This window comes from Heptranchias perlo, chromosome 22 (assembly GCF_035084215.1).
Source record: "Heptranchias perlo isolate sHepPer1 chromosome 22, sHepPer1.hap1, whole genome shotgun sequence".
Lineage (NCBI taxonomy): Eukaryota > Metazoa > Chordata > Chondrichthyes > Hexanchiformes > Hexanchidae > Heptranchias > Heptranchias perlo.
Genome location: NC_090346.1, coordinates 51,310,078 through 51,337,599, shown reverse-complemented (window position 1 = coordinate 51,337,599; position 27,522 = coordinate 51,310,078). Strand labels below are relative to the sequence as shown.

Below are 27,522 nucleotides of genomic sequence, written 5' to 3'. Positions count from 1 at the left end.
AGTGGGGTGTATATAAGTAGGGTGTATACAAGTGGGGTGTATATAAGTAGGGTGTATACAAGTGGGGTGTATATAAGTGGGGCGTTTATAAGTGGGGTGTATATAAGTGGGGTGTATATAAGTTGGGTGTATATAAGTGGGGTGTTTATACATGGCGTGTATATAAGTGGAGTGTTTATAAGTGGGGTGTATATAAGTGGGGTGTATATAAGTGGGGTGTATATAAGTGGGGTGTATATAAGTGGGGTGTTTATACATGGCGTGTATATAAGTGGAGTGTTTATAAGTGGGGTGTATATAAGTGGGGTGTATATAAGTGGGGTGTATATAAGTGGGGTGTATATAAGTGGGGTGTTTATACATGGCGTGTATATAAGTGGAGTGTTTATAAGTGGGGTGTATATAAGTGGGGTGTGTATAACTGTAGTGTATATAAATAGGGTGTATATAATTGGGTGTATATAAGTGGGGCATATATACATGGCGTGTATATAAGTAGGGAGTATATAAGTAGGGAGTATATAAGTGGGGTGTATGTAAGTGGAGTGTATATAAGTGGGCCGTATATACATGAATTGTATATATGTGGAGTGTATATACTTGGAGTGTATATATGTGGAGTGTATATAAGTGGGCCGTATATACATGAATTGTATATACAAGGAGTGCATATATGCGGAGTGTATATATGTGGGGTGTATATACGTGGAGTGTATATATGCGGAGTGTATATATGTGGGGTGTATATATGCGGAGTGTATATATGTGGGGTGTATATATGCGGGGTGTATATACGTGGAGTGTATATATGCGGAGTGTATATATGTGGGGTGTATATACGTGGAGTGTATATATGTGGGGTGTATATATGTGGGGTGTATATATGCGGAGTGTATATATGTGGAGTGTATATACGTGGAGTGTATATATGCGGAGTGTATATATGCGGGGTGTATATATGCGGAGTGTATATATGCGGAGTGTATATATGCGGGGTGTATATACGTGGAGTGTATATATGCGGAGTGTATATATGTGGGGTGTATATATGTGGGGTGTATATACGCGGAGTGTATATATGCGGAGTGTATATATGTTGGGTGTATATATGCGGAGTGTATATATGTGGGGTGTATATATGCGGAGTGTATATATGTGGGGTGTATATATGCGGAGTGTATATATGTGGGGTGTATATATGCGGGGTGTATATATGCGGAGTGTATATACGTGGGGTGTATATATGCGGGGTGTATATATGCGGAGTGTATATACGTGGGGTGTATATATGCGGGGTGTATATATGCGGAGTGTATATACGTGGGGTGTATATATGCGGGGTGTATATATGCGGAGTGTATATACGCGGGGTGTATATATGCGGGGTGTATATATGCGGAGTGTATATACGTGGGGTGTATATACGTGGGGTGTATATACGTGGAGTGTATATACGCGGAGTGTATATATGTGGGGTGTATATACGTGGAGTGTATATATGCGGAGTGTATATATGTGGGGTGTATATACGTGGAGTGTATATACGCGGAGTGTATATATGTGGGGTGTATATACGTGGAGTGTATATACGTGGAGTGTATATATGCGGGGTGTATATATGCGGGGTGTATATACGTGGAGTGTATATATGCGGGGTGTATATATGTGGGGTGTATATACGTGGAGTGTATATATGCGGGGTGTATATATGTGGGGTGTATATACGTGGAGTGTATATATGCGGGGTGTATATATGTGGGGTGTATATACGTGGAGTGTATATATGCGGAGTGTATATATGTGGGGTGTATATATGTGGGGTGTATATACGTGGAGTGTATATATGCGGGGTGTATATATGTGGGGTGTATATACGTGGAGTGTATATATGTGGGGTGTATATATGCGGAGTGTATATACGTGGGGTGTATATACGTGGAGTGTATATATGCGGAGTGTATATATGTGGGGTGTATATATGTGGGGTGTATATACGTGGAGTGTATATATGCGGGGTGTATATATGTGGGGTGTATATATGCGGAGTGTATATATGTGGGGTGTATATATGTGGGGTGTATATATGCGGAGTGTATATATGTGGGGTGTATATATGTGGGGTGTATATATGCGGAGTGTATATATGTGGGGTGTATATATGTGGGGTGTATATATGCGGAGTGTATATATGTGGGGTGTATATATGTGGGGTGTATATATGCGGAGTGTATATATGTGGGGTGTATATATGTGGGGTGTATATATGCGGAGTGTATATATGTGGGGTGTATATATGTGGGGTGTATATATGCGGAGTGTATATACGTGGAGTGTATATATGCGGGGTGTATATATGTGGGGTGTATATATGCGGAGTGTATATATGTGGGGTGTATATATGTGGGGTGTATATATGCGGAGTGTATATATGTGGGGTGTATATATGTGGGGTGTATATATGCGGAGTGTATATATGTGGGGTGTATATATGTGGGGTGTATATACGTGGAGTGTATATATGCGGGGTGTATATATGTGGGGTGTATATATGCGGAGTGTATATATGTGGGGTGTATATATGCGGAGTGTATATATGTGGGGTGTATATATGTGGGGTGTATATACGTGGAGTGTATATATGCGGGGTGTATATATGTGGGGTGTATATATGCGGAGTGTATATATGTGGAGTGTATATATGCGGAGTGTATATACGTGGGGTGTATATACGTGGAGTGTATATATGCGGAGTGTATATATGTGGGGTGTATATATGTGGGGTGTATATACGTGGAGTGTATATATGCGGGGTGTACATATGTGGGGTGTATATATGCGGAGTGTATATATGTGGGGTGTATATACGTGGAGTGTATATACGTGGAGTGTATATATGCGGAGTGTATATATGTGGGGTGTATATGCGTGGAGTGTATATACGTGGGGTGTATATACGTGGAGTGTATATATGTGGGGTGTATATATGCGGAGTGTATATATGTGGGGTGTATATACGTGGAGTGTATATATGCGGAGTGTATATAGGCGGAGTGTATATATGTGGGGTGTATATATGCGGAGTGTATATATGTGGGGTGTATATATGTGGGGTGTATATATGTGGGGTGTATATATGCGGAGTGTATATATGTGGAGTGTATATATGCGGAGTGTATATATGTGGGGTGTATATATGTGGAGTGTATATATGCGGAGTGTATATATGTGGGGTGTATATACGTGGAGTGTATATATGCGGAGTGTATATAGGCGGAGTGTATATATGTGGGGTGTATATATGCGGAGTGTATATATGTGGAGTGTATATATGCGGAGTGTATATATGTGGGGTGTATATATGTGGAGTGTATATATGCGGAGTGTATATATGTGGAGTGTATATATGTGGGGTGTATATATGTGGGGTGTATATATGTGGAGTGTATATATGCGGAGTGTATATATGTGGGGTGTATATATGTGGAGTGTATATATGCGGAGTGTATATATGTGGGGTGTATATACGTGGAGTGTATATATGCGGAGTGTATATATGCGGGGTGTATATATGTGGAGTGTATATATGCGGAGTGTATATATGTGGGGTGTATATACGTGGAGTGTATATACGTGGAGTGTATATATGTGGAGTGTATATATGCGGAGTGTATATATGCGGGGTGTATATATGTGGGGTGTATATATGCGGAGTGTATATACGTGGAGTGTATATATGTGGGGTGTATATACGTGGAGTGTATATATGCGGAGTGTATATATGCGGGGTGTATATACGTGGAGTGTATATACGTGGAGTGTATATACGTGGAGTGTATATACGCGGAGTGTATATATGCGGGGTGTATATACGTGGAGTGTATATACGTGGAGTGTATATATGCGGGGTGTATATACGTGGAGTGTATATACGTGGAGTGTATATACGCGGAGTGTATATACGCGGGGTGTATATACGCGGAGTGTATATACGCGGGGTGTATATACGCGGAGTGTATATACGCGGAGTGTATATACGTGGAGTGTATATATGCGGGGTGTATATATGTGGAGTGTATATATGCGGAGTGTATATATGTGGGGTGTATATATGTGGAGTGTATATATGCAGAGTGTATATATGTGGGGTGTATATACGTGGAGTGTAAGCGAGTCGAGTGTGGTGTTTTCGTCATTTATTGCAGAAATCAGGAGAGTGCAGTCTGTCATGTTTCCATTGCCTGCTCTAATGGTTGAATGGTTCATTGTTTGTCCTTCAGCAGGCTGTCCCATTATCAAGTTCCGGTTTGTAGAAAGCGTGAGCTTGCCTATGAAAGCTAACTTTTGTGTTGAGAACTATTAAAGAGTTAGGAAGCTGCACAAATCAGAACAATCCTGCACTGAATTAGTTAGTAAAAAACAGTGTGCAACTGAGCCAGTCCTCCAGCAAGGCCCCACATTGCACTACAATCAGAGCTGTGTTTGCTGATTTCAGCCAGGCAGTACAATCGGGTGCAGTATCCTTGGAGTGAGAGGAGAAAATCTCAGCCACCATTCCTGCTCCTGATCATTATGATTGATCCTTGGTCGTCTGTGTGGATGTCAGGTGAGAGGAACACTCGACTGCACTTTCATCCATAGCCGAATAATCTGCTGTCACTCACTGGCTCAGAGATGAAGAATGGTCAATTGGGTACCAGTGGTTGTCGATCCCCCATGGAAACTGAACCTCACCGAGAATAAGTACCTCCAGGACAGGAGGGGAGACAACTAGTGAGAGACAATTAAAGACCCTTGATCGTAGATGACCTGAGAAAACAAAGGGGAAGAACACTGCCTATTGGAAGGTGTGCAACTTTTAGACGCCATCAAGAGAAAACAATATTTTAATCGAAGAGCTTTTAGAGAATGATGGTGAGGCTTTCTGCTCTACGTTAAAATATGTATTAGTTTGCTCTGATAAATTGTTCAATTAAACCATTAACTAGAACGAGGTAGTGTAATGTGTTAAATACAGATCTTTTGCATCTGGCACCTGAGTTCAGATCAAATCCATACCCACATAAGTGAAACTAAATTACTGCCACCAAAATCCTATCCTACTCGATGACCCTAAATATTACTTTCATGAGGCTGAGGTGATGCAGTGACTTAAACACTAGCCTTTCACCTCTTGTAATTACATTCAAATTCATTCCACAATGAGGTTGAAAGCTCTTCCATCTATTCGCTGTAAAGGCCGATATAAAAAGTTCGAGCTGTCAGACTCCAGTTGCGAGTAGCACAGCCTTCAGCACAAAACTGCTCCCAATTGGAGCAAATTGGCAATTCCATTCAAATAACTGGTGCAGTAGGTGGCGATCGACAGAAGTACATTGCTGGGCCAAGGGAAAGGGATCATCAGTCCGTTTATAACGGTCCAGCACATGGGAGTGTTTGATGGGACAGTGTAGAGGGAGCTTTACTCTGTATCTAACCCGTGCTGTACCTGCCCTGGGAGTGTTTGATGGGACAGTGTAGAGGGAGCTTTACTCTGAATCTAACCCGTGCTGTACCTGCCTTGGGAGTGTTTGATGGGACAGTGTGGAGGGAGCTTATCTCTGTATCTAATCTATGCTGTACCTTTTTTTCATTCGTTCATGGGATGTGGGCAGTCACTCTCACCTCACCTCTGGAATTCAGCTCTTTTGTCCATGTTTGGACCAAGGCTGTAATGAGGTCTGGAGCCGAGTGGTCCTGGCGGAACCCAAACTGAGCATCGGTGAGCAGGTTATTGGTGAGTAAGTGCCGCTTGATAGCACTGTCGATGACACCTTCCATCACTCTGCTGATGATTGAGAGTAGACTGATGGGGCGGTAATTAGCAGGATTGGATTTGTCCTGCTTTTTGTGGACAGGACATACCTGGGCAATTTTCCACATTGTCGGGTAGATGCCAGTGTTGTAGCTGTACTGGAACAGTTTGGCTAGAGGCGCAGCTAGTTCTGGAGCACAAGGCTTCAGCACTACAGCCGGGATGTTGTCGGGGCCCATAGCCTTTGCTGTATCCAGTGCACTCAGCCGTTTCTTGATATCACGTGGAGTGAATTGAATTGTCTGAAGACTGGCTTCTGTGATGGATATTGGATAGGATAAAAATAGATAAAGAGGAGGTACTGAAAAGTTGGCAGTACTCAAAGTAGAAAAGTCTCCCGGTCCAGATGGGATGCATCCTAGGTCACTGAGGGGAGTAAGGGTCGAAACTGCAGAGGCTCTGGCCACAATCTTCCAATCCTCCTTAGATATGGGAACGGTGCCAGAGGACTGGAAGATTGGAAATGTTACACCCCTGCTCAAAAAAGGGGAGAGGGATAAACCTGGAAATTACAGGCCAGTCAGCCTAACGTCGCTGGTGGGGGATCTTTTAGAGACAATAATCCGGGACAAAATTAACTGGCACTTGGAAAAGGGAAAATCGTGTTTGACGAACTTGTTGAGTACTTTGATGAAGTAACGGAGAGGGTTGATGAGGGGAGTGCGGTTGATGTTGTGTCTATGGACTTTAAAAAGGGATCTGATAAAGTATCACAATATAGACTTATCATAGAATCATAGAAAGTAGGAGCAAGAGTCGGCCATTCGGCCCTTCAGGCCTGCTCCGCCATTCAAAATGATCATGGCTGATCGTCTAACTCAGTACCCTGTTCCCGCTTTTTCCCCATATCCCGAGATCCCTTTAGCATTAAGAAATATATCTATCTCCTTCTTGAATATATTTGTTAGCAAAATTAAAATCCATGGGATTGAAGGGACAGGATACAAAATTGACTCGGGGACAGAAAGCAGAGAGTAGTGGTGAATAGTTGATTGTCAGACTGGAGGGAACTATACAGTGGTGTTCCCCAGGGGTCAGTATTAGGACCGCTGCTCTTTTTGATATATATTAATGACCTGGACTTGGGTACAGGGTATAATTTCAAGCTTTGCAGATGACACGAAACTCGGAAATGTAGTAAACGGTGTGAAGGATAGTACCATAAGATCATAAGAAACAGGAGCAGGAGTAGGCCATCCGGCCCCTCGAGTCTGCTCCACCATTCAACAAGATCATGGCTGATCTTCTACCTCAACGCCATTTTCCTGCACTATCCCCATATCCCTTGATGCCTTTAATATCTAGAAATCTAGCAATCTCTGTTTAGAATGTATTCAATGACTGAGCCTCCACAGCCCTCCGGGGTAGAGAATTCCAAAAATTCACCACCCTCTGAGTGAAGAAATTTCTCCTCATCTCAGTCCTAAATGGCCAACCCCTTATTCTGAGACTGTGACCCCTGGTTCTAGATTCCCCAGCCAGAGGAAACATCCTCCCTGTATCTACCCTGTCGAGCCCTGTAAGAATTTTGTATGTTTAATGAGATCACCTCTCATTCTTCTATACAGGCCTAGTCTACTCAATCTCTCCTCATACCACAATCCCACCATCCCAGGAATCAGTCTGGTGAACCTTTGTTGCACTCCCTCTACGGCAAGTATATCCTTTCTTAGGTAAGGAAACCAAAATTGTACACAATACTCCATGTTCAGTCTCACCAAGACCCTATTTAATTGCAGTAAGACGCCTTTACTCCTGTACTCAAATCCTCTTGTAATAAAGGCCAACACACCCTTTGCCTTCCTAATCGCTTGCTCTACCTGCATGTTGGCTTTCAGTGACTGGTGTACAAGGACACCCAGGTCCCTTTAAACATCAACATTTCCCAATCTCTCACCATTTAAAAAATACTCTTCACATTTTTCCACATTATATTCCATCTGCCATGTTCTTGCCCACTCACGTGGCCTGTCTGTATCCCCTTGAAGCCTCTTTGCATCCTCCTCACAACTCACATTCCCACCCAGTTTTCTGTCATCAGCAAACTTGGAAATATTACTTTTGGTTCCCTCATCCAAATCATTGATATATATTGTGAATAGCTGGGGCCCAAGCATTGATCCCTGCGGTACCCCACTAGTCACAGTCTGCCAACCTGAAAAAGACCCGTTTATTTCTACTCTCTGTTTTCTGTCTGTTAACCAATTCTCAATCCATGTCTGTACATTACCTTCAATTCCATGTGCACTAACTTTGTTCACCAACTTCGTGTGTGCGACCTTATTGAAAGCCTTCTGAAAATCCAAATACACCACATCCACTGGTTCCCCCTTATCTATTCTACTAGTTACATCCTCAAAGAACTCCAATAGGTTTGTCAAACATGATTTCTCTTTCATAAATCCATGTTAACTCTGCCAAATCCTATTATTATTTTCTAAGTGTCCTGTTATCACATCCTTTATAATAGGTAGTGGTTGTTGGAGGCCAATCATCTCAGCCCAAGGACACTGCTGCAGGAGTTCCTCAGGACAGTGTCCTAGGCCCAACCATCTTCAGCTGCTTCATCAATGACCTTCCCTCCATCATAAAGTCAGAAATGGGGATGTTCGCTGATGATTGCACAGTGTTCAGTTCCATTCGCAACCCCTCAGATAATGAAGCAGTCTGTGCCCGCATGCAGCAAGACCTGGACAACATCCAGGCTTGGGCTGATAAGTGGCAAGTAACAATCGCACCAGACAAGTGCCAGGCAATGACCATCTCCAACAAGAGAGAGTCTAACCACCTCCCCTTGACATTCAACAGCATTACCATCGCCGAATCCCCCACCATCAACATCCTGGGGGTCACCATTGACCAGAAACTTAACTGGACAGCCATATAAATACTGTGGCTATAAGAGCAGGTCAGAAGCTGGGTATTCTGCGGTGAGTGACTCACCTCCTGACTCCCCAAAGCCTTTCCATCATCTACAAGGCACAAGTCAGGAGTGTGATGGAATACTCTCCACTTGCCTGGATGAGTGCAGCTCCAACAACACTCAAGAAGCTCGACACCATCCAGGACAAAGCAGCCCGCTTGATTGGCACCCCATCCACCACCCTAAACATGCACTCCCTTCACCACCGGCGCACCATGGCTGCAGTGTGTACCATCTACAGGATGCACTGCAGCAACTCGCCAAGACTTCTTCGACAGCACCTCCCAAACCCACGACGTCTACCGCCTAGAAGGACAAGGGCAGCAGGCACATGGGAACAACACCACCTGCACGTTCCCCTCCAAGTCACACACCATCCCAACTTGGAAATATATCGCCGTTCCTTCATCGTCGCTGGGTCAAAATCCTGGAACTCCCTTCCTAACAGCACTGTGGGAGAACCTTCACCACACGGACTGCAGCGGTTCAAGAAGGTGGCTCACCACCACCTTCTCAAGGGCAATTAGGGATGGGCAATAAATGCCGGCCTCGCCAGCGACGCCCACATCCCATGAACAAATAAAAGAAAGGATTCTAGCATTTTCCTCACTACTGATGTCAGGCTAACTGGTCTGTAGTTCCCTGTTTTCTCTCTCCCTCCTTTTTTAAATAGTGGGGTTACATTTGCCGCCCTCCAATCTGCAGGAACTGTTCCAGAATCTGTAGAATTTTAGAAGATGACAACCAATGCATCCACTATCTCTACAGCCACCTCTTTCAGGAGGACTTCAGGAGGATGTAGACAGACTGTGAAATGGGCAGGCACGTGGCAGATGAAATTTAACGCAGAGAAACTTGAAGTGATACATTTTGGTAGGAGGAATGAGGAGAGGCAATATAAACTAAATGGTACAATTTTAAAGGGGTGCAGGAACAGAGAGACCTGGGGGTGATTGTACACAAATCTTTGAAGGTGGCAGGACAAGTTGAGAAGGCTGTTAAAAAAGCATATGGGATCCTGGGCTTTATTAACAGAAGCATAGAGTACAGAAGCAAGATCGGCGATATATTTCCAAGTCGGGATGGTGTGTGACTTGGAGGGGAACGTGCAGGTGGTGTTGTTCCCATGTGCCTGCTGCTCTTGTCCTTCTAGGTGGTGGAGGTCGTGGGTTTGGGAGGTGCTGTCGAAGAAGTCTTGGCGAGTTGCTGCAGTGCATCCTGTGGATGGTACGCACTGCAGCCACAGTGCGCCGATAGTGAAGGGAGTGAATGTTTAGGGTGGTGGATGGGGTGCCAATCAAGCGGGCTGATTTGTCCTGGAGAAAACTTTATAAAACACTGGTTGGGCCTCAGCTGGACTATTGTGTTCAATTCTGGGCACCACACTTTAGGAAGGATGACCCTGGAGATGGTGCAGAAGAGATTTACTGGAATGATTCCAGGGATGAGGGACTTCAGTTATGTGGAGAGACTGGAGAAGCTGGGATTGTTCTCCTTAGAACAGAAAATGTTAAGAGGAGATTTGATCAAGGTGTTCAAAATCATGAACGGTTTTGACAGAGTAAATGAAGAAAAACTGTTTCCAGTGGCAGAAGGCTCAGTAACCATTGAACACAGATTTAGGGTGATCGGCAAAAGAACCAGAGGCGACATATGGAAACATATTTTTACGCAATGAGTTATGATCTGGAATGCGCTGCCTGAAATGGTGGTGGAAGCAGAGTCAATAATAACTTTCAAAGGGAATTGGAAAAATACTTGAAGGAAAACAATTTGCAGGACTATGGGGAAAGAGCAGAGGAGTGGGACTCATTGGATAGCTCTTTCAAAGAGCTGGCACAGGCATGATGGGCCGAATGGCCTCCTTCTGTTCTGTACCTACTATGATACTATGATGTTATGGAACTAATCACGTTCAATGAAAACTTGAACAGAATCATTTTTCTTTAAAGCAAAATCAAGCATCAAAGACACAGAAATATCAAGCAGAATATGACATCACAACTTGCCATTGTGCAGGTGCCATTGAACTGAAAATGGTGTCAGAGTGCACAAAAATAATCAAAGGAAAGTTGATAAAAAATTAAATATGCGTTAACAGTTTGAACATGACTGGGTGCGGGGTCCTTTTGATACTGAGTGGTAACAGTATGGTTTGTTTTCATTATCAGGATATTCGCGAGTATTGTAAATGGGTATTGGATGGACTTCAGCTGCAGTCTGACAAACTGGCCTTATCTCTCCTGAATGCAGCTTCTCTGGAGCTGCCTGGTTTCATAAATCACTGAAACTGTAGAGCATGTAATTGCAATTCTGCACTCACTCTCCCAGATCCTGTCATGCGTAGCTTGTCTAAATGTGGCACATTTAAGGAAAAAGTGTAACATGAGGCTTGGCACCAGACTGACTGGAAGCACTGGGGCTGGGTTACAAGCCTCTGCATACTTTTCACAGCCACAGTTATCTGTTAATAGGAAACTGATAGCGTGAGGCAGGATCATTCGCAGTGTGACAGTCACTTCGATTCTTTTTGCGGGGAGGAGAGCTCTCCTCACTCAAACCTTGTCACCGCAGAGAAATGTGAATCTATTGTCCAGTCCCACACTGGTTGGGTCACTCGATCAGCAGGAGTGGTCCCAGCAGCACTTTAAGACACTCATTTGTTTCTCTTTTTCAGAACACATCCAGAGTTTAAATGTGAAAGTTCCAACATCACCATGGGCACCAGTGCACAGCATTCAAGCACAAAATCGGAAAGACAAAAATCCAGGTTAATTATCACTTATTGCAGAACAATGACACCAACTATAGGGATCGTCCTGCCATTCTGTTCACTCCTCTTTCGAAATGTGATGTGAGAAAGAGGCCAATGATTTGATAGCAGAGTTGCCAGTCTAAGAGTGTGAGACTGGGGATTAAATTGGAGCATGTTCATTATATATTACAGTGATAGCTCGATTCAGCTTGTTCTGATCGATATGCTCCTGACATCAGAGGCACTCAACGAACAGTCCAGGGGCCAACTACGGCCTTCGGAGCCTGTATGGTCTTCAAACTGGATCCAATCTAATTAATTGCTGGCTTCCTCCCTTATCCTCATAATCTATAGAATTTCCTCAAGTCCTGTGTCTCTTTGAAATAAAGTAAGAATTTGTTCGCTGGTGGTAAATAAGGAAACACTCCGATCTCAAATCGTCCACATCCCACATCCCCCATACATCCCAGGTTAGAATCACCATCTGTACATCCCAGGTTAGAATCACCATCTGTACATCCCAGGTTAGAATCACTATCTGTACATCCCAGGTTAGAATCACCATCTGTACATCCCAGGTTAGAATCACTATCTGTACATCCCAGGTTAGAATCACTATCTGTACATCCCAGGTTAGAATCACTATCTGTACATCCCAGGTTAGAATCACTATCTGTACATCCCAGGTTAGAATCACTATCTGTACATCCCAGGTTAGAATCACTATCTGTACATCCCAGGTTAGAATCACTATCTGTACATCCCAGGTTAGAATCACGATCTGTACATCCCAGGTTAGAATCACGATCTATACATCCCAGGTTAGAATCACTATCTGTACATCCCAGGTTAGAATCACTATCTGTACATCCCAGGTTAGAATCACTATCTGTACATCCCAGGTTAGAATCACTATCTGTACATCCCAGGTTAGAATCACTATCTGTACATCCCAGGTTAGAATCACTATCTGTACATCCCAGGTTAGAATCACTATCTGTACATCCCAGGTTAGAATCACTATCTGTACATCCCAGGTTAGAATCACTATCTGTACATCCCAGGTTAGAATCACTATCTGTACATCCCAGGTTAGAATCACTATCTGTACATCCCAGGTTAGAATCACTATCTGTACATCCCAGGTTAGAATCACGATCTGTACATCCCAGGTTAGAATCACTATCTGTACATCCCAGGTTAGAATCACCATCTGTACATCCCAGGTTAGAATCACTATCTGTACATCCCAGGTTAGAATCACTATCTGTACATCCCAGGTTAGAATCACCATCTGTACATCCCAGGTTAGAATCACTATCTGTACATCCCAGGTTAGAATCACTATCTGTACATCCCAGGTTAGAATCACTATCTGTACATCCCAGGTTAGAATCACTATCTGTACATCCCAGGTTAGAATCACTATCTGTACATCCCAGGTTAGAATCACTATCTGTACATCCCAGGTTAGAATCACTATCTGTACATCCCAGGTTAGAATCTTCACAGGTACTTGAAGACAATTTGTATGCTAAAAGTGTCCTTCTATTTTAACTCTGTTTGCAATGTGAGGCCCTGCTGTGTTCTAGTGATTCACTGGAATCGGCCGGTGAGCTCTGGGCACTGCACCTCAGGAAATCTATCCCGGCCTTGGAGGGGGTGCAGCACACCTTCACCAGAATAATCCCAGGACTAAAGTTTTAAAGTATGAGCACAGGTTACATAAGCATGGTTTGTATTCCATTGCGTATTGAAGATTGAGGGGTGATCTAATTGAGGTGTTTAAAATGTTAAAAATATTCACTGGGGTAGATACAGAAAAAACATTTCCATTAGTGGGAGAATCCTGAACAAGGGGACATTATTTTAAAATTACAGCTGTGCCATTCCGGAGCGAAATCAGAAAGCAGTTATTCACACAATGGGTGGTGGAAATCTGGAACTCTCTACCCCAGAAGGCTGTGGATGCTGGGACAATTGGAGCTTTGAATCCTGAGATTGATAGATTTTTGTTGGGTGAGGGTATCAAGGGATATGGAGGTACTGGGCCCTGGGACCCTCTGGTCTGGTCAGCTCAGCTCCACTCAGGGAAGTGCATCTGTGCTTTTACTCAGTGATGCACCCTTCATTTTTCAACTAATTTCCCTGCCCATTGCTCCAGTGTTGCTGAGGTTAGGGTGGGAATGGCACAGGGATTATCTACTCTCAGCATTCTACCACTGCTGCTTTTAGGTGACTACTAAGATAGCTCTCTATCTGACTTACATAGTCTGGCCACAACTCAATGTGTCTTCGCTCCCCATGCAGCATGGCCATCACTGCACACAATTTGGTTCCAAATCAACCATGAATGGGGATGAGGCTAGAGGGGCTGAATGGCCTTCTCCTGTTCCCATCTGGAGGGATCTTCACCATCAGGATAAGAAGACAGGACTGAAGTATTTAATGAACAGATTTCTCCCTCATCTCCTGAAAGTGCTGGCCTATGCTGTGGTGACTCCTTACATCGCTGCAGTTCTCCTGTATCTCACTAACATAGCCAGTGATGTGACAAGAGCCCAGACTGAGTGCTGGCAGGCTCATGATCAGGAGCAGGGACCCTGGCTCAGTGACTCTCTCTAGCCCAGGTGGCAGAAAGCAATTGAAGCACACTGGCTGAGATCAAGTAACTCAGCAGAGAGTGTGAAGAACATTCAGTTGGGTGAAGTGCTGGTGGTTGTGGAACTGGACCCTCACTGAGAGTCGGTGACTTTAGGAGAGGAGAAGAGAGGAAACTGGGAGCAGTTTATTTGTTTGAAAAAGCACAAATCAGTTAGCATAATAAAAAGCTCCTATTGATGCGGGTTTCTAATTCTGCAAATCTGAGTTCGATAAAAGGTTCCCGTCCAGTTGAGGAGATTGTATGACCTGCACATTTAGATTCCAGCAGGGATCCATTACTCTCCGTTTCAATTCAGTTCCATTGTATGGCACACCCTTGTTATATAACATATTGCTTGGGAGCCAAGCAAAAAGTGTCTGATAATGAGGGTGGCGTCAGTACTGAGAGTTTATTAATTTATATAGAGCAGCAGCTGTGATTGTTTAGGAAAGCAATACGTTAACAAACCACCTTACAATGTCTGTCACAGTAATCACACGCAGGAGAATGAAATCCATAGAATTAAAATGGACACCTTCAGGAACAGCATTTCCATAAATTCCCAGTAGCGTGTTTGTGAAATCTTGTGCTGTGGTTGAACACTGGTCCCTCACCTACTGCTTTGGATTTTCTAATGCAGCTTCTGCTCTGTTTGTACTCGGTGATGTCACCAGTTCAGGTCCAGCTTCACTTGGACTATTTTGTTCCAATGTTCTCCCCTCCTCTCCTGTAGGTGCTAACTTTGGCTGGAGGTACTGGGCCCTGGGACCCTCTGGTCTGGTCAGCTCAGCTCCACTCAGGGAAGTGCATCTGTGCTTTTACTCAGTGATGCACCCTTCATTTTTCAACTAATTTCCCTGCCCATTGCTCCAGTGTTGCTGAGGTTAGGGTGGGAATGGCACAGGGATTATCTACTCTCAGCATTCTACCACTGCTGCTTTTAGGTGACTACTAAGATAGCTCTCTATCTGACTTACATAGTCTGGCCACAACTCAATGTGTCTTCGCTCCCCATGCAGCATGGCCATCGCCGCACACAATTCACCAACCTGCCCTCTCAATGGGGTCATTTTGACTTTGGGCGATGGTGTAAAGCGGAAGATATTGAATGAGCCACCGGTTAGCCATCTCTCCCGATGTTCATTTCCACTGACTTCAATGGAAATTGAAATGGGGAGAGACATATAACAAGCGGCTGAATCAATATCACTCGTTTTACACTATCAGCCATCGTCAAAATTAGCTGCATTGAGTGAGGCTCCACACTGGGACTTTGCCGACACGCTCCATGTAGGGATGTATACCCTGAAATGAGTTGCTGTTATTAACAGACAAACACGTACCGTGTCTTTCTGACTCAGTTTAACAAAACTGTTCTGCACCTCCTCAGAACGCACATTACAATGTCTGCACCAGTAATCCTCAGCCCAGTATACTAACTCATTTAAAATCATCAGGTGGGCCAAGACTCTGGTTAAGAACAGAAGAATATCATTAACCGGGACTGAAGAGAATAGTTTGGTCTCCCAGGGGCCATAAGTCCAGTGCAGACGTTGGCACAAAATAAATGCACTGTGGAAGCTGACGAGGGATGAGCAGCAGATTCAGTGCTGCTGGTCTCATGTTGAGAGAATAGAACACTTTTCTGCTCATATATGGCATAGCATTCTGGACAGGGAATGAATGACTGAATGGGTGCCATCAATCAGTCCTAGTACTCAGGGAAAGCCAACAGTGCGATGGGATTCTTATGAGGGTGTTGGCCCTCCTGAATAAAGCATCAGCCACCTCCTTGATGCACCTGTGGGCAGGAAGCTGGGTGACATTTCAGATATCACTAGCGCTAGCCTGGAAGGAGCTGGAAATTGTGGACCATGGTGACCTTAATGATGGCTGGCATTTCAGTCCATCTTGCACCGTTTGTAGGAGATGCCATCATTTGGTCACTGCCTCTGTGCTATGCCGTAGCCTCCTAGGGTGCTGCTTTTCAGTCAGTCCCAGGTCATTGTGCCTAGGATGGTGCAACCAATGGGTGATATAGCGATGAGTTCTGACAGTGTGTCTTTGATGCCATTTGCTAGCTCTGCCATTTCTGCTGATCTTCCTCAACCAGGTTGAGTGCTACCAAACCAATGAATGCAATTATCAGATCAATGTGCATACAGAATAGTCCCATGAGTCGTGAATCTCATGAAGGCAGTAGTTTCCTGCTTAGTCCCCACGACTAAGATGCTGTCTTAGTTACAACCTCTTTTTCATACAGTCAGCACAATACATCACCCATGTAATGCTGAAACTTTCAAATTTGGAGTTTGTTCCCGACAATGGTGCTAATGAGGCCGTTAGTAATACACATAAATGCACTTCCACACACATTACGAGTGAGCCCCTCGACTGGAAGTCTCTGCAATGAGACACAGTTCCCATGGGTGGGGCACACTTGCTCTACCACATTCCCGATTTTGTTGCATTCAGTTAACTTTACACCGTTTCTGGACCACAGTCTCCTGGCGAGTGTCTCTGTCAGGATATAAGCCTGGGAACTATGGCAGCTATGCTAATAGAGGGAGGGGGCTAATTGTGCCTTACTAATGGTTTCCTGGAGCGAGCCCACCTGCACCTTGCTACGTTACTGGTTTCTGTGTTTCAGTCTCTCTTGGAGGTAAGCCCTCACTCTGTGCTTCCTTCAAACTGTTTCACTTGCCATGATATCTCGGTAATACATCATAATGTGCCCACAGTAACAAAGAACCCTTTCTTGGATTACTTTAGGTATTGGTTCTATCCTTTGCCTTCATGGATCCTCCTTCTCCTCAAATTGATTTAAATGGAATGAAAATCAGACGGGTTGTATAAAGAGCGTGTACCTGCCATGCCAGGTTACTGCCCAGCGGTGACGATGAAAATCGACCCTCCGTGTATTTTTACAGAAGTTGTTAAACTTTACCAACTTCTCATAAAGTAGAAAGTAAGAAATAGTTTGTAATCCTTGGACTAAAATCATGCTGCAATTTCGGTGTTAGACAGTGATTCTTTAACCTGTTTCTCACCAACGAGAGAAGTTGTCTGGTTTATCTCATTCAATTCGGAAGTTCTAGTCAGAAGGAAGTGTTCAACGGCTGCAGATCAGACTCATTGATTTAAAAAGTGCAATTGAATAATATCTCTGAACAGAGACTGCAGTCATGTGAATTTAAATAACCACTGAATTCAAATTATTGTCAATCAGACACATATTTATCAATCACACAGCATGTTTGTGTTTGAATTGAGTGGCTTTGCTCCTCCCTCAAGCAAACTGTCCCAACAATGTATTGAGTTAAGGTGGGACTTGATTTATGAGAGTCGAGCTAGTTTTTAACCCCTTTTGTGTGGTGACAATTAAAAAAAGCCCACACAACGTTAAATCTCAGACAAAAGTGCTTTGTTTAGTGGACAAATGGAAATGGCTGGATTACAGTAGCCCAAAATTCAAATCTAAACAAGGGAACCTGCAAAGAAAGCTTTGCGTCGAGGTAGCATCTGGATCCTAAGGCAATGGGCAGGGATTAGAGGGAGAGTGCTCTTTGGGTACGTTGCTATAGCAACTGCATCACTTCCATCAGCTCTTTAACTCTGTCCTGACTGATGTGAATTATGTGAACAAATTTAATGAAAAATATTTGTTCTCATTAATAGCCATCTGTACACAGATGGCAGTTTTTAAGATCTTGGTTTCCACAGAAAGGACTAGATGGGCAACTGGTATTTCAGTAGGATCATAAAAGGTAACCTTTATTTTTGTCAGTCATTTTAAAATATTAAGTTTGATTTTTTGTGCCATGGCATTTTGCTTCATCCGTGTAGTTGTTTTTGTAGGAGGTGGTTGGGTGTTGTCCTGTCAGGAGTGAAGGATATTAGCATGTTAATGTCAAACCAACACTTTAAGGGGAATGTCAAATCAGACAGGGATGCCATTTTATCTTGTGTGCAAGCAATGCAATCATATTTTCTCAACAACAATTAACTGATATTTGTTTACAAAATAGCACAAATATATAATCTAACAACTCTTTAGCACTGACAGTGCCCTTTTAATGAAATTGTATTGCAATTGCATTACATACACAGCAGAGTAACATTGCCTGTGTGTACAACAGAGCCTGATCCATCACTACGGCACTTTGTGGCACACACGACTGCAAAGGATCATTGTGATTTGATTCCTAGACATAGGTGGAAGAGAACTGAGACAACAGAAAGAAAAGCAGAGAAAGAAATGAGAGAGATGAAAGTAATCAAGAAGTGAGAGAAACAGTGAATTGTAAGGGAGAGAGACCAGAGAGGCAGACAGGAAGTAGAGAGTGTCAGAAGATGGAGACAGACAGGAAAGCAAGTGACAGAAAAGAAAGAGAGATTGGAAAAGAGACAAAAATCTGGAGAAAGAAACAATAAAACAAAGAGTACTGTGGAAGATGGAGAGTGAGGAATGGGGAGAGAGAGAAAGATTCAGACAGGACAGAGCCTCTACCTTTCTTAATGGAAGCCACTTAACAGCTCCTTGTGTTGACCCTACTGTGTTACTGAAATATTATTACAGGGTAAAGACTGACTGCTGTGAAATAATGTTTGAAGTCCACTTTTATTTATTTTTTGGCTGAGTTTTTGTAATCTGTTGTTTAAAGTGTTCAATTAACAGTGCCTGCTGCATGTGCAATTCATTTGCGGGCTGCCACGCAGCTGTGAAATTTTACTGACTTCATAAAAAATGAAAATAGCAGCCGAACACTAAATACAGGTCCTGGGGCTCGGCCCTGAGACACATCTGTAACCATTTTCCACCATAAACACCCATTCCATTTCTTTAATGCTGATCATTGTTGCTGTGCCTGTGGTCTGAAAACTCTAATAATGATATTTTATTTGTTCTCTTATCTGTTTATTGGGCAGTTTGCACACCTGTGTACAAAGAATGAATGAATAGCCCATCGATATCACACCACTAACTTCACAAGCACTGAGTACCTCTGCATGGGGGGCAGAGGAGTGAGGTGGTCGAATCAGCAACATTCCTGCTACCTCGAGGCCTGAGTGTCAATTCAGCCTCGACTCCCTGGGTGCAAGGATATCAGTCTCTTCTCTCTATCTAACAGAAATATGTTTAAGGTGGTCTCAACTGAATTCTGAGTGAGTACGAGTTCACAGCCTGAAACTCGCTAGAATCAGGCATTGTGTGGCACTAAATTAATGGTCCCACTCAGTGAGCACGGAAAGATAATTGGTGTGGAAAATTCAACATCTCACACTGGTGCAGTATGGGGCACTCGAATGAAGTTGGGATTGTTGACCAGTTTGGCCTGTGATAAAGAGAGCTTTACTCTGTATCTAACCCCGTGCTGTACCTGCCCTGGGAGTGTTTGATGGGACAGTGTAGAGGGAGCTTTACTCTGTATCTAACCCGTGCTGTACCTGCCCTGGGAGTGTTTGATGGGACAGTGTAGAGGGAGCTTTACTCTGTATCTAACCCGTGCTGTACCTGCCCTGGGAGTGTTTGATGGGACAGTGTAGAGGGAGCTTTACTCTGTATCTAACCCGTGCTGTACCTGCCCTGGGAGTGTTTGATGGGACAGTGTAGAGGGAGCTTTACTCTGTATCTAACCCGTGCTGTACCTGCCCTGGGAGTGTTTGATGGGACAGTGTAGAGGGAGCTTTACTCTGTATCTAACCCCCTGTACCTGCCCTGGGAGTGTTTGATGGGACAGTGTAGAGGGAGCTTTACTCTGTATCTAACCCGTGCTGTACCTGCCCTGGGAGTGTTTGATGGGACAGTGTAGAGGGAGCTTTACTCTGTATCTAACCCCCTGTACCTGCCCTGGGAGTGTTTGATGGGACAGTGTAGAGGGAGCTTTACTCTGTATCTAACCCCCTGTACCTGCCCTGGGAGTGTTTGATGGGACAGTGTAGAGGGAGCTTTACTCTGTATCTAACCCTGTACCTGCCCTGGGAGTGTTTGATGGGACAGTGTAGAGGGAGCTTTACTCTGTATCTAACCCCCTGTACCTGCCCTGGGAGTGTTTGATGGGACAGTGTAGAGGGAGCTTTACTCTGTATCTAACCCCCTGTACCTGCCCTGGGAGTGTTTGATGGGACAGTGTAGAGGGAGCTTTACTCTGTATCTAACCCGTGCTGTACCTGCCCTGGGAGTGTTTGATGGGACAGTGTAGAGGGAGCTTTACTCTGTATCTAACCCCCTGTACCTGCCCTGGGAGTGTTTGATGGGACAGTGAAGAGGGAGCTTTACTCTGTATCTAACCCCCTGTACCTGCCCTGGGAGTGTTTGATGGGACAGTGTAGAGGGAGCTTTACTCTGTATCTAACCCCCTGTACCTGCCCTGGGAGTGTTTGATGGGACAGTGTAGAGGGAGCTTTACTCTGTATCTAACCCCCTGTACCTGCCCTGGGAGTGTTTGATGGGACAGTGTAGAGGGAGCTTTACTCTGTATCTAACCCCCTGTACCTGCCCTGGGAGTGTTTGATGGGACAGTGTAGAGGGAGCTTTACTCTGTATCTAACCCTGTACCTGCCCTGGGAGTATTTGATGGGACAGTGTAGAGGGAGCTTTACTCTGTATCTAACCCGTGCTGTACCTGCCCTGGGAGTGTTTGATGGGACAGTGTAGAGGGAGCTTTACTCTGTATCTAACCCGTGCTGTACCTGCCCTGGAAGTGTTTGATGGGACAGTGTAGAGGGAGCTTTACTCTGTATCTAACCCGTGCTGTACCTGCCCTGGGAGTGTTTGATGGGACAGTGTAGAGGGAGCTTTACTCTGTATCTAACCCGTGCTGTACCTGCCCTGGGAGTGTTTGATGGGACAGTGTAGAGGGAGCTTTACTCTGTATCTAACCCGTGCTGTACCTGCCCTGGGAGTGTTTGATGGGACAGTGTAGAGGGAGCTTTACTCTGTATCTAACCCGTGCTGTACCTGCCCTGGGAGTGTTTGATGGGACAGTGTAGAGGGAGCTTTACTCTGTATCTAACCCTGTACCTGCCCTGGGAGTATTTGATGGGACAGTGTAGAGGGAGCTTTACTCTGTATCTAACCCGTGCTGTACCTGCCCTGGGAGTGTTTGATGGGACAGTGTAGAGGGAGCTTTACTCTGTATCTAACCCGTGCTGTACCTGCCCTGGAAGTGTTTGATGGGACAGTGTAGAGGGAGCTTTACTCTGTATCTAATCCGTGCTGTACCTGCCCTGGGAGTGTTTGATGGGACAGTGTAGAGGGAGCTTTACTCTGTATCTAACCCGTGCTGTACCTGCCCTGGGAGTGTTTGATGGGACAGTGTAGAGGGAGCTTTACTCTGTATCTAACCCGTGCTGTACCAGACCAGTATTGAGTACTGATATAGATGCCCAAACAGAAAAGTGTTCCATTTTCCAATATATCTCCCTTGGTGAGGACAGAATTCACACAAAATAGTGCTTAAATAATTGCTCTGATTGGTGGTAGGTGCTATTCGCTCAACAGACCCACAGCAAGTGATTGGCTTCTCATATACACGGCAGCTTGATCCTTCTTGTGCTGTGCCTTATCACTGCATCCTTCATTGTGATCGAAAACCTGCTGCTTTATTACCAGTATGCATTATTCTACATTTTGTCATATTTAACTGCACAGTCAATAAATGATTGTAGATATCAGTGATCCATATCAGTCTTCACCCAACACTGCTGCTTTCCCACCCAGCTTCATGTCACCGATATCATCAGACATTCTCCTTACAATACCTTTCTTGACATCATTAATACATATATATATACATGCCATTAACAACCAACCAGCACAATGACAGGTGTTTCAGGGTAAGAAAAGCACCAACATGCAAGGTCATCACGAAGGCATACTGGCCACAACATCTTTCACCAGCTGTTAGAAATTAAGTCCTTAATGTTCATATTTTTTATTGAGAAGAAAAGATAAAAGGTTAAGGTTCATAATATGGGGAACCAGAAAGAGAAAAACAGAGTGAAGTTAATTAGGAGGAAGTGACTCGGTGATGGACGTCATGGTTGGGTTTGGAAACTGAAGACTGTAGGAGGAAGGGGAGACTGAGAGTGATAAGGAGTTTCACAGATTTGAGGTTCTGGGAAAGAATGAGTTAGAGCAGGAAACGGTGCGATTAGTCTTGAGGCAGTGGAGATGTAGGAAATGGGGAGATTCCTTCGGATGGAATATTTGGAGCTTAGAAGGAATACGGGAGGAAAGTTCACGGAGCACTGACCGCAGTAGTGTTGTATGAGAATTAAATGTGTTTCAGGGTGAGAGGGAACTTCCCCCATAGATCACACTTACCAATCCAAACTGAGAGAGCGTGGGCGGGGGTGGGGGAGGGGCTGCTCGTTCACTGCATATTCATGCTGGCAGAACCTGTCCTTGTGGCAAAACCGGTGAGTCAGTTTCAATTTACTGCTCTCAAGCCTGATGAGGGGAGATGAAGGAAAAAAAATTAAAGGTTAAATAAAAAAATTAAAATGGATAACAGACAAAATGACGAGGTGTACAGAATGTGATTTTACTTAACTCTGTGATGTAATGGAAAATATAAAAGTCCCGTTCGGGACTTCCCACCTCAAGGGGGCCGAACGCTGTGAGAGTTTCTCACCACCCATTTCACACTCTTCCCCTTCACACTCATTCCCTGCCAAATATTCTACTTCTTTAGCTTTTAACCCCTTCATGACAATAGCCCTTTGCCTGCACCAAGATCATCAGAGGAGAAATCAAATCTCATGTTTTTTCTATTTTCTATTTTGAAATTTCAGTCAATCACTCTGATTTCTCCCCAATGGTGAATGGGTCTAAGCTGTGTGGAAACCTGACGGGTTAGGTTTTGTGCTGTTACAGATGGCAGCTGGGGCTTTACATGTGGCCTTACGCTCCTAGGCTAAGGAGCAGCAAAATCAGCCAGGGTTCCTGTTCTCAATTACCATCCAGCGATGTAATGGTTGAACTTCATTAAACATGTACCGATATATTGTCAAAGTTCAATTATAGATTTTCTTCAAACAAGCTATCAATAAATCCTGACTGTGGGAGATCTATCAATAAATCCTGACTGTGGGAGATCTATCAATAAATCCTGACTGTGGGAGATCTATCAATAAATCCTGACTGTGGGAGATCTATCAATAAATCCTGACTGTGGGAGATCTATCAATAAATCCTGACTGTGGGAGATCTATCAATAAATCCTGACTGTGGGAGATCTATCAATAAATCCTGACTGTGGGAGATCTATCAATAAATCCTGACTGTGGGAGATCTATCAATAAATCCTGACTGTGGGAGATCTATCAACAAATCCTGACTGTGGGAGATCTATCAACAAATCCTGACTGTGGAATAGATCAGGGGTTAGTCCTAATCAAACATAGGTCAGGCTGGAACTTGAATGCTGTGTCCAGTTCTGGTCAATGAGACATAAGGAAGATATTCAAGCTGTGCAGTCAGTGCAGAGAGGAGCCACAAGGCTTGTCCCTAGTGTGAACAGTCTGGAGTTGTGAGGAAAGATCAGAGATTCTTGGACTTTTAACCTTGAAAGGAGGTGTCGAGGTGGTGAGCTTATGGGGGCAGATAAAACAGTAAATGGTATGGAAAAGGTAGATCCAAATTTATATTAAATTGCAAGAGCAGAACAAGGGGTCTCAGATTCAAACTAGTAAAAGATAAATTTAGGACTGATCAGAAAATGTGTCTTCATATAGAGAATAAACAACATATGAGATAGATTTCTGAATAAGCTGTGAAGTGAAAGCCCTGAAATCATTAAAGGAACATTTGGATGCTGCAGTGGGAGATCTTCAAGATCTTTCTGAATGAATTTAGAGGGACTGAATGGCCTTCCTTGTCATAATTATCTTTGATCTTGTGAATCCTGACTAGGTGATCTATCAATGAGTCCTCGCTCGAGGAATTGTACCATTGAATTCTTACCCTAGAAGATCTTTCAATACATTTATCAATGAGTCAGACTAGATCTATCAATGAATCCTGACTGCAAATTCATCAATGAGTCATGGCTGTAAATTTATCAATGAATCATGGCTGTAAATTTATCAATGAATCATGGCTGTAAATTTATCAATGAATCCTGACTAGGGAATTTAGCAATAAATCCTGACTAGGGAATTTAGCAATAAATTCTGACAGTTTTTCTAAGCTGACCCAATCCTGATATCAAGCACCAAACCTCAATTTATATATGTTGGCTATAAATGCAACATCATTCAATAACATATGCAAAATACTGATTCTGAGAATTTTTTCATGTCTAAGGTTCATTTTGATTCAGTAAAAATATGTAATGATATAGCTTGGGGCTAATTTATTATTTAAAGAAATGCAAATGTATTAATAGTTTTAACAAGTACAAATATACTTATTTGCTTTAAAAATGCAAATTTATTAATTGTCACCAGATTTCATTTTCTCATTGAATTTGGTCAAATAATTGGATGTATTAACTTCCTCTCCGTGATGATGTCACCACAGTCCAGTCATCTGTCCTGGGAATATTAAGGAAGTGGAATTAAACTGGCATTTCAGCCAATGATAGTTTCCCTCTTTTTCCCAGACCACAATATTAAAATAAATCAATAAATAACTTTGAAAGGCAAATATGAATAAACCTGTTTTCTTCCCCATGAAGCACCAAGTCGAGTAATATCAGCCTCCACATTTACTCGGAGCCGAGAAGAGAGCGGGGGGAATTTTTCGAACAAAAAACCTGGGTCGGATTCTGCAATCTCAACTTGACTGAATGATTAAGTTTTTCTTTCCGGGTTTCACGTCTCCAAGCTGTGCATCAGGTGTAATGCAAACCCACATGACGCGATCTGAAGTTCACTATTTAAAAGGCCAATGCAAAAATGGAATTTGGAGGAGCCAGGAGATATTTCCCATGGATTCACAAAAAGCAAGGCCAGCACCCTGATTCAATGATGCTTCCCTTGAAGTACTGTTGGGTGCAACGAGGAGCAGGAAGGACATCATTTTCCCCAGCTATGGGAGGAGGAAACTTGCTTCTCTTACCAACAAGGCATGGCTGGAGGTGGCTGAGGAAGTGAGCAGCAGAAGCACGGTGCCCAGTTCGTGGATGCAGTGCAGGAAGTGATTTAATGATCTAACCAGGTCAGAAAAAGTGAGTACAGTTGCTGATTCACCCACATCCTGTGGTGTACAACATCCCCCCTCTCACTCTGTCTTGCCAAGTGTACCCCATCACATCACTCCTCACACCCACTTAAGTTTCAGCAGTGCCCATCCTTCACTTTCTATGCACTTCCCCACCTCCCCATGAATCCATCCATCACTGCCACTCACCACAATCCTGTGCACCTGTCAGATAGTCACCCTCTGATGCACCAGTCTGATAGTCAGCCTCACCCAATGCACTGCATCCATCAGGTGAATATGTGACCTTCAGGCAGTCATAGGTCTGTTCTTTTGTCCCTTGTAAGAGAAAAGAATGCAAAAAGGGAGAGGGAAAGGACCGGCGGTGGCCTGCCACAAATTGTGCTGCTGACTGACGCAGAGGAGGACGCCATGGAGATAAGTAACACACCTGCATCCCTATCCATCGGGAATGGAGAGACTGGGAACTCACAGATGCCTGGTGACAGAACTTAAACATCTTTCACACACATATATCTTTATTTCATCAATGACTGAACTCTGAGAAGCCTGAGTACGCTGATTGGCAAGATTGTTACTTTGCCAGGACTAATGTACAAAATTATGAGGGGCATAGATAGGATGGATACTAAGGAGCTTTTTCCCTTCGTTGAGGGTTCTATAACAAGGGGGCATAGATTCAAGGTAAAAGGCGGGAGGTTTAGAGGGGATTTGAGAAAGAACTTTTTCACCCAGAGGGTGGTTGGAGTCTGGAACTCACTGCCTGAAAGGGTTGTGGAGGCAGGAACCCTCACAACATTCAAGAAGCATTTGGATGAGCACTTGAAATGCCATAGCATACAAGGCTACGGACCAAATGCTGGAATATGGGATTAGATTAGACTGGGCTTGATGGCCGGCGTGGACACGATGGGCCGAAGGGCCTCTATCCGTGCTGTATAACTCTATGACTCTATGACTCTAATTCATATCGCTTTCTGTTGTCTTCCAGGGCCTTCACATGTACAAGAAGAATCTGCGGAGATGCGTAATAACCATTCCTCAGAGGATCTCATTCCTCCTGAGGGTGCACTGTCACAGGACATACAGCCATGCACCAGCACAGATACTGGCGCTTCGGTGGGTCCTGTTAGCCAGATAGTTGGGTTGTCACTTGGTGATTCACAATTCACAAGTGAGCACAAGCAGACACTGATGGCAGGGGCAGCTGTGGAGAGTCTGTGTTGGAGGGTGCACTCATCTCCAAGCTCTGCTTAGCTGGACACAGATGCTGAACCCCGGGGGCCATCGTTGAGAATGAGGTACAACAGCAACTTTATGAGGTACTGGAAAATGTGCCACGCACACTCTCCACAATAGCGGAGAGGATGGAGGAGTCCAACTCCAACACTAGGGGATTGATGTCACAGGTAAGAGCGAGAATGTCTGCAATGGAGAGAGTGGCCGCCTCCATGGAGCTCCAAGCACGGTTCTCAAATGAGTCTCTGCAGGCCATGACCACGGCCATTCAGGAGACGTCTGCCTCCTTCAACAGGAAGACAGATATCTTATCCGTGGTCTTACAAGGTGTCACTGATCTGCACCAAGCTGCTCTCCAGCAGAGTAGTGGGAGTGATGTGGTCCCAGGAGAGGGATGATGGCGAAAGGGGACGTGGAAGTGGGAACTCCACTCAAAGCGCTCCCACATCTCACCCGTTTCCCCCCTCCCCCTCAACCAGTACCCGACATTCTGCCTCCTCTCCCAATGGTTGTGTCTGACCCTGCACAGGTGCAGGTGGAGCAGTCATTGGCGGGTCCTCACGGGTTCCAAAACCCAGAGGTCGGAGGCCAAAAGCATCTCAGCAGTCAGGGCAGGGATCTGAGCAGCCTGTCTCCACCTCTGCTGGAGCCACAGGGGACGCACCACGTAGAAGCGATAGGATACGTAAGTTCAAGAAATTGTGGTTCACCAAGAGTAAGTACATGGGTATTTGAAGAAATGTTATGTTGTGAAGTTTCCTTTATTTATATCGGAATGTATGGGTACGGTAGCACAGTGGTTATGTTACTGGACCAGTAATCCAGAGGCCTGGACTAATAATCCGGGAATTTAAATTCAATTAATTAAATAAAATCTGGAATAAAAAACTAGTATCAGTAATGGTGGCCATGGTACCGGATTATCGTAAAAACCCATCTG

The 27,522-nt window shown here is 44.1% G+C and overlaps 1 protein-coding gene across 4 annotated transcripts in view; it reads right to left on the bottom strand.

Moving 5' to 3' along the window:
• ankfn1b (ankyrin repeat and fibronectin type III domain containing 1b) overlaps positions 1 to 27,522 on the bottom strand; it is an 834,116-nt gene that overhangs the window by 173,362 nt on the left and 633,232 nt on the right. For all 4 annotated transcript variants that reach the window (XM_068003637.1, XM_068003639.1, XM_068003638.1 and 1 more), the window contains one exon: positions 22,503 to 22,628. In XM_068003637.1, the coding sequence (XP_067859738.1) occupies positions 22,503 to 22,628 (126 nt within the window). The remainder of the gene's footprint in view (positions 1 to 22,502; positions 22,629 to 27,522) is intronic.